The sequence below is a fragment of the Microcebus murinus genome, chromosome 24, assembly GCF_040939455.1.
Source record: "Microcebus murinus isolate Inina chromosome 24, M.murinus_Inina_mat1.0, whole genome shotgun sequence".
NCBI lineage: Eukaryota > Metazoa > Chordata > Mammalia > Primates > Cheirogaleidae > Microcebus > Microcebus murinus.
In genome coordinates this window covers 2,569,371-2,582,601 of record NC_134127.1, presented here as the reverse complement: position 1 = coordinate 2,582,601, position 13,231 = coordinate 2,569,371, and the positions used below count along the sequence as shown (strand labels likewise).

Sequence of the window (13,231 nt, the reverse complement as noted above, 5' to 3'; positions counted from 1 at the left end):
CCTTTTAAAACAAAGTAGTTTAACATAATAAAGAAAAATTTGATTTAATGGTGTTTTTCCCTATGATCGTTCTCCCACTCTTCACTGCTTATCCCACTACAAATGGTGGTGTCAGTAAAAGCTAAATCATTTCTCCTTGTCCTTAAAGTCTTCCGAATTTGAAACCTTAGCAGTTAACATTTCTTTCTTTGGAGACTCAAGAGATCACCCATGACCTCTGTCATCTCAGATTTAGCTGTTTAAGTATTACCAATTCAGACATAATTGCCTGGAGTGGCACTGTCCAATAGAAATAAAACATGAGGTGTGTATATAATTTTAAATTTTTTAAATTTCTAGTAGCATTAAAAATGAAAAGAATCAAATAATTATGGTAATATATTTTATTTAACCCAATATATTAAAATATCATCTCAACATGTAACCAACTTAAAAATTGTTAATCAGTTTTGTTATATTCATGTGTGCATGTGTGTGTCCATGTTGGGTATGGAGTATAAGAGGAAAGAAAAGAATCCAGCATCACACCAATGTTATCAGACTTAGCAATTAAAAGAATGAAGTTTTCAGCAATTGAGAAAAATGGGTGAAGAGCAGACATGGTCGAAATGACTAAATATTGAAATTTGAAATCTGTGTTGTATATATATAAGGAACAACTGTCAGGTATTCCACCAAAAATACAGCTGTGAACATGTACATAATGATTTTCTTGGGTCTCATATTTTAGTATAACATTTAGATCACATAAGTTTACATTTCAAAAATATAAATGGAGAAGCTTGCTTTTACATGAAGCAAAAGTCCTATGTAGAGAAACAAATATTGAAAGTAGAGGGAGAATGTGGAGGGACACAATTTCAGGTAGTATTATCAGGAAAGATCTCTCTAACATTTGAGCAGACATCCGACTGATATGAAGGAAGAAAGCTTGGGGAACAGCATACCAGTAAAGGGAACAATAGATAGATGATAGATTTAGATATAGAGATACATAAATGCATAGATGTATAGATTTAACCACTGTAACTTTTCGCGTTGCTTTTCTGGAAAGACACATTTTCAATGTGTATTTTTTAAGACAATCTTGAAATAATAAATATTAAAATTTAAAGTTAATTATAATTGATTTAATCTCTGCTAAAGTACAATTTTTGAGCTGGCCAACTTGTGATTTATATGAGTATATATGGAGCATTGTTTAGATGTGGTTTTTATTAGCGAGGTTTATTTACCTGAGGAATACTATTTCATTTCAGGAGTTCCAGTGGTATAAAGATTTTTAGCAACTGTAGCATGCATGACTATAGAAATTTTGTTTCAGAATTTGACATTAAATGCCTTCAAAACCATTCAAATTTGAAAACATTATATCAAAATCAACCAGTGTGTGGTAATGGGATTTTGGAAACTAATGAAGAATGTGACTGTGGTAATGAAGAGGTGAGTAACAAAGATTGAAATTTGAGCACAATCTTTATGTTTCTAATAAAACATAAAACATGTTTGTCATGATACATATGGAATAATATATGCAACTATGTCTTCAGTTTATAAGTGAGATATGAGAATGAAAATTAGTTAAGATAATACAAGTTCTGCCTGGAAAATATCCAGTCATTGTTAATATTAATACAAGGAGAACAGAGAAGCAGAGCACCTGAAAATATTGGCCATGTATAGGCTTAGGTTAAGAGATACGGGGAAAACCGTGTGAGGTCCTAAGGTGGCTACTTTGAAGGGGACCAAGGTGTCATTGTCCCATGTACAATGTTTCTTGTATCTTCTTCAATAAATATTTCTATTTTCATATTACATGGCTGGATAATTTATAGCAGACAGACCTGGTATAAATCACTTTCCCACACCTCCCGAATTGAGAAAACAAGTGTATCATGAACTCTAGGCTTGTATAACTATTCGCAGTCATGCCAACAGATAGATTTTGAATGCCATAAGCTAAATGAAATCTTTTTTTTTATCCACAACTCAGTTCCTAACTCATTTGGCCTCGTTTTCTGTTTTCTCTACAAACTTCTGCTAAATTTAATCTAAATTTTCCCCGTCTCTGTGGTTAAAAGAATGTCTAAACATTATAATGGATTTATTTTTAATCATTCTCAAACATTGCTGCATTTCCAAGTTTTTAGATGATCAACCTTTTTCTATTTGCTCATTTCTGCATGTATGTATGCACTAAATTGTCATTCTATCAACCTAGTGTTCAATGCATACTATTCTCAACAGGTGGGACAATATATTTTGTCTATTATAAATATCATTGTTCTATAATATTTAACAATTCACCTTGATTTCAATAAAATAGTTTCTTCATGATTTGTCCCCAATAGTTACATGAATTCCTTCTCCCTACAAAAACTCCTGACCACCACATTTTTATATACCATTAAATCCTTTCAAGTACTCGTAATCATCCTACATGCCACAAATTAAAATCTGTTTGAGTCTATGCGTATCTATGTGACTGTGTATTAAATATGTGCCCACAGATTGTAAATATATATATTTTTACATATATAGTAGGTATATATTTCATATATGTGTGTGTGTCCACACACACACAGACACACACAGATTTCCAGTTATCCCAATGCTATCTTAGTTTTATGATAAGCAGTACTCTGCCCAACTCACATTCTCCTACCCCCTAAGTATGGTGCCATCTATCTACTAATAAATACTAATTGTTTTTAATAAAAGGTAAAAGAAAACAACACAGTCTGGGGCTAGGTCTGCACTCTGGGTTTCTACAGCCACAGACTGGGTGCAGATTGACACTATTGGCAGATACAGTAGCGTCCCACCAGCTTCTCCTCTTTCACTGTTCCTGCAGAGCGTTTTTGTTTCAAGTATCAGAGACTCTGCCGGAGTGATCCCTGTGATCTCAGTAGCATACTCAGCCATTAGCAGGGTGGGCTCACTATGTTCTGCAGCTAATGATCGGTCCTCAGATAATTATGAGGGTCAGTTGGTAGATAAATGCCCCAGATTCCTTGCCCCTTGTGAAGAAATTCTCCGAGGCATGTTCTACATCAGAGTTGTGGCCAGTTGGTCAAATCCAGCTGCTGCCTATTTTTTGTAAATTAAATTTTATTTTAATAGAGACATACCCATTTTTTTCTGTATTCTCTGGCTGCTTCTATGCTACAACAGCAGAGGTAAACAATGCAGCAAGTACCATATGAAATGTATATCAAAAATACTTAGAGTTTGATCCTTTATGGAAAATTTCTGGTAATCAAAAGGTAATTTAGAGAGTAATTTGAACTATGTGAAATGAAATGAAAGTCAAGACATTACAGAAGGATTATATACAGAATCTGTGATAACATGTCTGACATCAGAGGCCCCCAAACACCATCATGGTTAACACAGATTCCGTATCCAGTCATCTTTGAAACAAGTGTTTGTGCTTTGTAAAATAAATAAATAGAATTAATAAGCCACTATTAATAATAGTAAAGGAAAAAAATCTTTTCTTAAGAAATATAAATCAGAAAAGAAGCTAAATTGTTTCTGTTGTAGGCGGCATAATCTTATATATAGAAAACTCTAAGTTGTCCACCAACATATTAGAACTAATAAATTCAGTAAAGTTGTGGGATACAAGGTCAATATACAAAAATCAGTATTTCTTCCATACACTAACAACAAACTATATAAAAAATAGATCAAGACAACAATCCCATTTACAACAGCTACAAATAAAATAAAATACTTGGGAATAAATTTAAGCAAGGAAGTGAAAGCTCTATACACTGAAAATTATAAAACTTAGATGAAAATTAAAGATGACACAAATAAATGGAAAGATAGGCTATGTTCATGGATTGGAGGAATTAATACTGTTAAAATGTTGGTACTACCCAATTGATCTACAGATTCAATGTAATCTCTTTCAAAATCCAGCACATTTTCACAGAAATAGAAAACACAATCCTAAAATTCATAGGAAACTGCAAAAGACCCTGAAAACCCAAGTAATCCTGAGAAAAATGAGCAAAGCTGGAGAATCACATTACTTGACTTCGAAATGTATTACAAAGCTGTGATGATCAAAACAGCATGGTAATGGCATAAAACTAGACAAATAGACCAGTGGAACAGAAGAGAAAGCCTGGAAATATATCCACATAGTTACAATTGATTTATGACAAACATACCAAGAACACAAAATGGAGGAAGGATGGTCTCTTCAATAAATGGTGTTCTTGTCACACACTATATAAAATATCAACAAAAAATTAATTAAAGACATAAGTCTGAAACTATAAAACTATTAGAAGAAAACATGGGGAAAGATCTCCATGACATGAGATTTGACAATGATTTCTTGGGTATGACACCAAAAGTGCAGGCAACAAAAACAAAAATAGACTAATGGAATTATATCAAACCAAAAAGTTTCTGCACAGCAAAGGAAACAATACATAGAGGGAAAAGACAAATTAAGAAATTGGAGAAAATATATGCAATCAGTACATTTGACAAGAGGTTAATATAAAAAAGTAAGGAACTCAAACTACCCCAAACCAAGAAAACAAATAACGCAGTTAAAAATGGGCAAAGGTCCTGAACAAACATTTCTCAAAATAATACAAACAAATGGCCAACAGGTTTATTAAAAGGTGCACAAAAATTACTAGTCATAAAAGCAATTGAATTTAAAATCCAAATGAAATATCACATCACAGCTGTCAGAATACTATTACCAAAAAAGATGAAAGATAACAAGGGTTGGTGAGGATGTGGAGAAAAGGAATCCTTGTGGTGGGAATATAAATTAGGACAGCCATTATGAAAAATAGCATGATGATTCCTTGAATAATTAAAAATTGAATGACCATATGGTCCAGCAATCCCATTACTGGGTATATATATTATACAAAGGAAATGAAATCAGTGTGTCAAAGAGGTATCTCTATTCCATTTTGATTTCACCATTATTCACAATAGCTAAGGAATCAACCTAACTGTCCATCAATGAATGAACAGATAAAATAATCTGGTATAGACACACAATGGAATACTATACAATGTATGTATTTGACCTATAACCTTAAATATATAAGTTAAAATTTTAAATGTAACTAGCATATTTTAAAAGTAACTTACATTACAAATTGTTTTTTTTTCAATGAAAGAGGCATGAAAGAACAACAAAGTCTTGATAGTCTTAAAAAGGAGAAGAAAAACCAAACAAAAACAAAAATAAAATATATGATACATCATACATATGAAAAAAATGACATAAGGAATAATAACTTAACATAGAAATAGACATAACTGTGCAAAGATTATATTTTTCTATTTAAAGAAACTCATGTTATAAAATATCCAGCTATATGATGTTTACTTTTCTATATCAGCAATGATCAAAACACACAGGGTATTATTTTAGGGATCTTTGAACTAAGATTAGTGATGATTAGCACTTTTGCTGGTACAAATTAATAATTTGGTGCTTGTTATTCCATATGAGAAAAAGAGAAGCAGTCCGGGACATCCAGGACCTACCCAAGTAATACCAGCCAGGCCTTGGTGTTGCTATGGGCTGGCCAAGGATGGGCCTTGATGTTCTCTTATTGAACCTAAACAATCTCATAAAAGGTCAAAATCAGACTAGACAATTCTGTGATTATTATGTATCAAGAAAGGAAACAAGACCACTGTTTAATTATGTCTGAACACAGACAAAATTTGAACATTGTTTCAGTCATAAAAAATGACTGAATACCCTCCCATCCTGGCTAACACGAGTAATTGCTGCTTCCTTACCAGTTTCTGCTTTAGCAATGGCCTGATATTTACTCTTTCTATATAAGAATTATTAAAATCCCCAACCAAAAAATTACCCCTTGGTCCTTGACAGCATTCAATCTAGAGTGTAGTCCAGCTTCCTTAAACCCCAAATCACTTAACACAACGCCAAATCTTGTAATTTCTTATAATTCACATCTTCCTACTGAGGCATACCACAGTTGGCCATGATTTGTGCTCTCCTTTGCTGCAACGAGAAATAAGCATGGGCCGCAGGTGCGGTGGCTCACGCCTGTAATCCTAGCACTCTGGGAGGCCGAGGCAGCCGGATTGCTCAAGGTCAGGAGTTTGAAACCAGCCTGAGCAAGAGCGAGACCCCGTCTCTACTATAAATAGAAAGAAATTAATTGGCCAACTAATATATATAGAAAATATTAGCTGGGCATGGTGGTGCATGCCTGTAGTCCCAGCCACTCTTGAGGCTGAGGCAGTAGGATCACTTGAGCCCAGGAGTTTGAGGTTACTGTGAGCTAGGCTGACGCCACGGCACTCACTCTAGCCTGGGGAACAGAGCGAGACTCTGTCTCAAAAAAAAAAAAAAAAAGAAAGAAAGAAAGAAAGAAGCATGGCTGTTCAATTACAACTATGTTCTAGGTAGTTTTTGTCAGAATGGCATTGACAATTATATCTTCATAAATATGCTCCATTTTACCCAAATGGTAGTTCTGTTTTGTGCACCCGATCCCCCATACACATTCCTGCATTCACAAATATAATGACTAATAATAAATATTGGACCAAATATTCCATAAAATATTGGACCAAATATTCCATAAAATATAAAGATATATATTTGAAAAAAAGTAAAGCTATGAGCTTTAAAATTATCAATAAAACATCAGAAGAAGGTATTGATAATATTTTCTAGCCTTGGCATGATACAGGTCTTGTAATTGAGACATAAAAACCAATAGTTCTTAAGGAAAAATAACATTACATATTACTCAAAATTACTCAAAATTAATCATTAACAGGACAAATAATACGTTGCAAAGAAATGTTATAAACATAATTTTAAAGTGATGAACTGGTATTATATAAAATCTGTATCATTTAATGGGGAAAGGAAAAGAAAAAAATCTGCTATAAAATATGATCAAAATATACAATTATTTAATTTACAAATAAAATTACACAAAAAGAAAATTTATACAGAAACTCACTGGTAATCAGAGAAGCAATAATAAAAACTTTGAGATCATTTTTCCCATTAGCTTATTACAAATTAAAAGGCTTGGTCAAAATTAGTATTGATAAGCATGGTGGTACAAGGAGAGCATCCTCATTAACTAGGAAAAAATATATATATACACACACACATACACTCAATACCAGCATTGAACTTTGGGAGGTTAATCATTAAATTAAAAAACAATTACCTCTAGAGAATTTGGATAGTATAACTACAACTTCAACTCTTGCTCTATATTTTCTATATTGTTTGATTGTATAAATATACATATATTAACAAATGGAAAATTCAAAATGAAGAATGCTGCCTTCATATGAAAAAGCAAGATTTTTGAAACTAGATCTCTGAAGAAAAGGAAATATTTAACCTAAAAAGAGTTAAGAATATTAAAATATGACATAAATGCAAGGTATTTATATAAACAATATTAATTTTTAACACTCTTTAGATTAACACTTAATTTGAATGACAGTTGACTGCCATTGACTTTGTAAAAATACATATGTATGGGCAATTCTTTTTTTGTTTATTTCTTTTATAGTAAAATATAATACATAAGTACATTAGTACTTATATACTAAATGCATTTTATTATACTTATTGCCTTACTCTACTTTAAGTTTAATTATAATTGAAATCATCATTAAACAAATTACTAACAAGACAATTGAGGAAAGCTTTTTTTTTCCCCCAAGGATATATTTCCATGTTGGTAATTTATGAGTTAATTATCAAATATTTTAGCTAATAAATGTTAGTGATCAACTGCTATTTTAGAAATCATTTCTTTAGTTATTATAATTATATTTACCTTTGGATATTCTAGAAATAGCAAAATAGTAAAGCCTCATTGAATATTATTATATTGTATAATTAAAAAGTTAAACACAACAAGAGTATTAAATTGAAGTTGAGAATGAGAAAGAGGAGCTCTTAGGTGATTGAACTGGAATAATGTTTCTTCTCATAAAATTCTAGGAATGCCAATTTAAAAAGTGCTGTGATTATAATACATGTAAATTGAAAGGCTCAGTAAAATGTGGTTCTGGACCATGTTGTACATCAAAATGTGAGGTAAGTTGCCAACATTTGTGGAAAGGAAATTGAACTTTGATAATTAAAGGCTGTATTAACTGAATAGATGGGGAATTGATAAAAATAATATAGAAATAATTCAGTGAAACAATACAGAGTCCATAATCAAATACGAGTAAATAAGGAACATTCTATGAAATTATAAAATGATCTTTGACTAGTGTTGATTATAGTCTTATCTGTGGGTTTCACATCTGTAGATTCCACCAACTGCAGATTGAAAACATTTGGAAAAATAATGGATGGTTGCATCTGTACTGTACAGGCTTTTTTTTTCTTACCATTATCCCATAAACAATACAGTATAACAACTATGTACATAGCATTTACATTGTATTGGGTAATATAAATAATCTAGAGATGATTATGGGAGGATGTGTATTGGTCATGTGCAAATACTGCACCATATTATATAAGGGATTTGAGAATCTGTGGATTTTGGCATCACAGGGGAATCCTGTAACCAATTTCCCATGGATATCTAGGGATGACTATAGTAGTCATAGTGTTGAAATCACGAACTCCATCACCTTCTGAATTATCAGTTAAAGAGTACAAAAAACATACATTACTATATTAAAAGTTTTATTAACTCAAATAATAAAGTCAAATACATGATAAATGACTATTAAAAATCATAACATAAATAGCAAAGAGTGTAGAATACAGATTAGGGAAAAAAATTCTTACATAGTGTTAACAAATCACACACATAACAGAAGGAAACAATATTCATTGATATTGGAATGGTTACACAAATTATTGTATATTGTACAAGAATTCATAAATATGGGCTAAATATGTGGTAATATAATTTTATCTTCAAGACATACACTGGGAAGAAAAAGCAAGTTAGATAATCCAAAATATTTCTGGTATATTATCACCTGTATGTAACTTTTGTTAGTGTGTTAGAACAGACATACTTGAACTAATAACTAGCATCATAATCAAGGGTAGTTGATTCCATCAGTCCCCCCCCCCAAATTTCCCTGTGCCTCTTTGTAGGCAATCCATACCTCCTCCCAGAGCCCCTGGTAATCACTGATCTATTCTCTGAACTTACACTTTTGCTTTTGCCTTGACATAACTTGAATCATACAATATATGCAAACATGAATTAAGCATCTTACATAATGCATTTGACCTTTATTCATGTTGTGATGTTTGTAAGAAGTTCATTCGTTTTTGTTACTGAATAGTATTGCAAGTATTATTATTATAAGGATGTACCACAGTTTGTTTATCTGTTCCCCAGTTGAGGGACATTTGTGTTTTTTTTCAAGTTTGGGTGATGAAAATACAGCTACCATAAATAATACTGATAAGCAGACTGTGTATCTCACTAGATACTTATGAGACTTACAACTGCTTTGCAAACTAAATGTAAACTCTAAAACTATACAGCATATGGTTCTATTTTATCTTTCCTATTGGTTTGTTATTTATACCTTTAAAAATCATTTTACTCTTTGCCTCAGAGTTTACAAATCTTTAATCAGAGACTAATTTCATATAATAGTACACTTCATGTGTGGCGATTGGGGCTTATAATGGAACACTCTCATATACTGTAAACATGAATTACATTGTTACTATTTTCTGCTTAATATTAGTGTCATGTTTTAGGACATATAGTATAAGAAAAAATAATTTTAAAATTAACATCATTAATTCCATTTCTAGCGGCTATTTCCTTCTCCAGATTTTGTTCAGTATGATATTCCTTGTTCCTAAACACCTTCCTTTACCCTTTACTATTTCTTTCTTTTCTTTCTTTTTTTGAGACACAGTCTCACTCTGTTGCCTGGGCTAGAGTGCCTTGGCGTTAGCCTAGCTCACAGCAACCTCCAACTCCTGGGCTCAAGCGATCCTCCTGCCTCTGCCTCCCTAGTAGCTGGGACTATAGGCATGGGCCACCATGCTCAGCTATATATATATTTTTTACATATATATTTTTAGTTGTCTAGCTAATTTCTTTCTATTTTTTTAGTAGAGATGGGGGTCTCGCTGTTGCTCAGACTGGTCTCGAACTCCTGAGCTCAAAGGATCCTCCTGCCTCGGCCTCCCAGAGTGCTGGGATGACAGGTGTGAGCCACCGCGCTGGGAGCTGTGCCACCTTACACACATTGGGGGTCCCCACTTGTTGCCTGCCTGTGGGGAGTCTGAATGCAGCTTGCCTGCCCCAGCCCCACCTGCCTCCACAGCAGGACACAGGACAGGGACCCCCCCATCTCCATGGCCTCGACTGTTATGGTCTGAAGCGCCTTAGAAACCGAACTGGGTCAAATTGTGAGTCTTTATTTACTGGCCAGGACTACTCCCGTCCTGCAGAGCGGCAGGCACAGAAAAGTAGTCGTGATGCGCTAGGGAAAAAACGGCCCCCTTTGAAAGACAAAAAACACACTCTAAAAACATTATCTCATTGTTCAAGCACAGGCACGGGGGCTTAGGCCACCAGAGGCACCTAAGGGAGGGTATCGTTTTTTTCTACATTTTATCATGTTCTCTCCAGATGGCCGGAGCGGGGCGGGGGCCTTGAGCCCCTGCTTGGAGAACCATCTGGAAGCAAACTGTTCACAGGAGCAGACGGCGCCAGTCAGCCTGGGGCACAGTGAAATGCCACGACATTGCGGCTGGCCGGGCGCGCACTCAGTACCGGCGGGTTGCTTCGCTTTCTCCTACAGCCAGACCCTTATTTTGGCTGACCCCAGCAGGCCCACGCTTGAATCCCACCGCCACTGTGCCAGTTGCCTCTCACCTGCACGCAAGCACCCGCTGCCGTACGCAGGGTGACCTGTGTGGGCCAGTGAAAATGTCTGCCGACGCCACTGTGTAGCGCAGGCCAGGCCCTGGCCCGCAGGTGCCGCCTGCTGGCTTGGAGGGTGAACCGCACAGGCTGATACGAGTGGAACGGACACAGGCGCCCTGCCCTGGGGAATGAGGTCTGTTTCTGGAGCCCTCCATCTCCCGGTCTCCGCAGGAAACAGTGAGCTGCGGGCGTGCCTAGCGCACCACTACTGCAACCCACAAAATAACTAACTAGCATTTGCAAAAATCACCACGCTAATTTGGATCTGTAACGAAGGAATGTATACAGAGCCTTTGTCCCCTGAAAGCATCCAGAAGCGAAGCCAAAGAACCATTTTGGGGGTGGGGGGGGTTGGGGGGGCTGGAGTCCCACCCCAAAGAAAGTAAATTCAAAAATAAGAAGTGACAGCGTCTTCAGATGAGAAGGAATCAGCATAAGACCTCTGGAAGCATGAAAAAAAAAAAAAAGGGTAACAGTTCTCTGTCAAGGGAACACACCAGCTCTCTACCATTGGATCCTAGTCAAAATGAAAATTTTGAAATGACAGATAAAGAATTCGAAAGATGGATTGTTGCAAAGGTCAGTGAGATCCAAAAAAAAAAAGTTGAAAACCAACACAAAGAAACCATTAAAACACTGCAGGGTATGAATGAAAAATTGACTACAGAGATAAATATTTTAAAAACTTCAGGAAATGAAAGACTCATTGAAGGGATTATAAAATGCAGGTGAAAACTCAAACAATAGACCTAACGGAAGAAAGAATTTCACAGCTTGAAGATAGGTCTTTTAAATTAACCAAGTCAGACAAAAATAAAGAAAAAATTAATTTTAAAAAGTTAACAAAGACTTTAACAAATATGGAATTATGTAAAGCATCCAAACCTATGAGTCACCAGTATTTCTGAGTGAGAAGAATAAAAGGAAAAAAGTATGGAAAATCTATTTGAAAAAATAATTAAGGGAAATTTCCCTGGGCTTGCAAGAGATTTAGACATTCAGATACAAAAGGCTCACAGAATACCAGGGAGACACATTGCCAGACAGACTTCACCAAGGCAAATAGTCATCAAAATATCTAAAGTCAATGTGAAGAAAAAAATGTAAAAGCAGCAAAAAGAAAAATGTCTAATAATCTGTAAAAGAAAGCCCATCAGAGTAACAGCAAACTTCTACGCAAAAACCTTGTAAGTTAGGAGAGATTAGGGTTTTATTTTCAACATTCTTAAAGGAAAAAACTTTCAGCCATGAATTTTTGTATCCTGCTAAACTATGCTTAATAAGTGAAGATGAAATAGTCTTTCCCAAACAAGCAAATGCTAAGAAAATTTGTCACCACTAGACTGGCCCTAAAAGAATGCTCAAGACAATTGTACACATGGAAAGGAAAGGTCGATATTTACTATCATAAAACATATGAAACAATAAAACTCACTGGTCTTACAAAACACAGTTGAGAACACAAAGCAACCAGGTAACAATTAACAATATGTCAGGAACAGAACCTCACATAACATTATTCTTTGAACTAAATGTACTAAATGCCCCACTTAAAAGAAACATTGGAGAATGAGCAACAACAACAAAAAGTGTCCAAACATATGTTGCCTACAGGAAATTCACCTAACTGGTAAAGACGTTCATATATTCAAGGTAAAGGGGTGGAAAAAATGTTAAGTTAAAACCACAATGAGATACAATCTTATCCCAGTTAGAATGTACTAAACAGTTAAGAAGCAATTGATTTTGTCACAGATGCAGAGAAAATTGAACACTTACACACTGTTGGTTGGAATGTAAACTAGTACAGTCACTATAGAAAATAAATTGAAGATATCTCAAAGGACTAAAAATAGACCTACTATCAATCCAATACTCTCACTACTGGGTATCTACCCATATGAAAAGAAATCATTTTGTCCCACATAGGTACCTGCAATCCTACATTTATTGTGGTACTATTCATAATAACAAAGATACAGAATCAACCTAAGTGCCCATCAACAGATGATAGGATAAAGAGAAGGTGGCGTGTGTGTGTACACACACATACACGTGCACACATGTCATGGAATACTATTCAGCCACGAATAATGAATAATGTCTTTTGCAGCAACTTGGATAGAACTGGAGGCCATTATCCTAAGTGAAGTATTATAACTCAGGAATGGAAAATCAAATACTGCAGGTTCTTGCTTATAAGTGGAAGCTAAGCTCTGGGTATACATGATCATAGAAAGTGGAATAATTGACATTGGATATTCCAAAGGGTGGGAGGGAGATGACGAATG

The 13,231-nt window shown here is 34.8% G+C and overlaps 1 protein-coding gene across 2 annotated transcripts in view; it reads left to right on the top strand.

The window, feature by feature from the left end:
* The window catches only part of LOC105878171 (disintegrin and metalloproteinase domain-containing protein 18), a 101,541-nt gene that overhangs the window by 56,308 nt on the left and 32,002 nt on the right, over nucleotides 1–13,231 (top strand). For both annotated transcript variants that reach the window (XM_012777442.3, XM_012777440.3), the window contains 2 exons: nucleotides 1,260–1,443; nucleotides 8,012–8,107. In XM_012777442.3, the coding sequence (XP_012632896.1) occupies nucleotides 1,260–1,443; nucleotides 8,012–8,107 (280 nt within the window). The remainder of the gene's footprint in view (nucleotides 1–1,259; nucleotides 1,444–8,011; nucleotides 8,108–13,231) is intronic.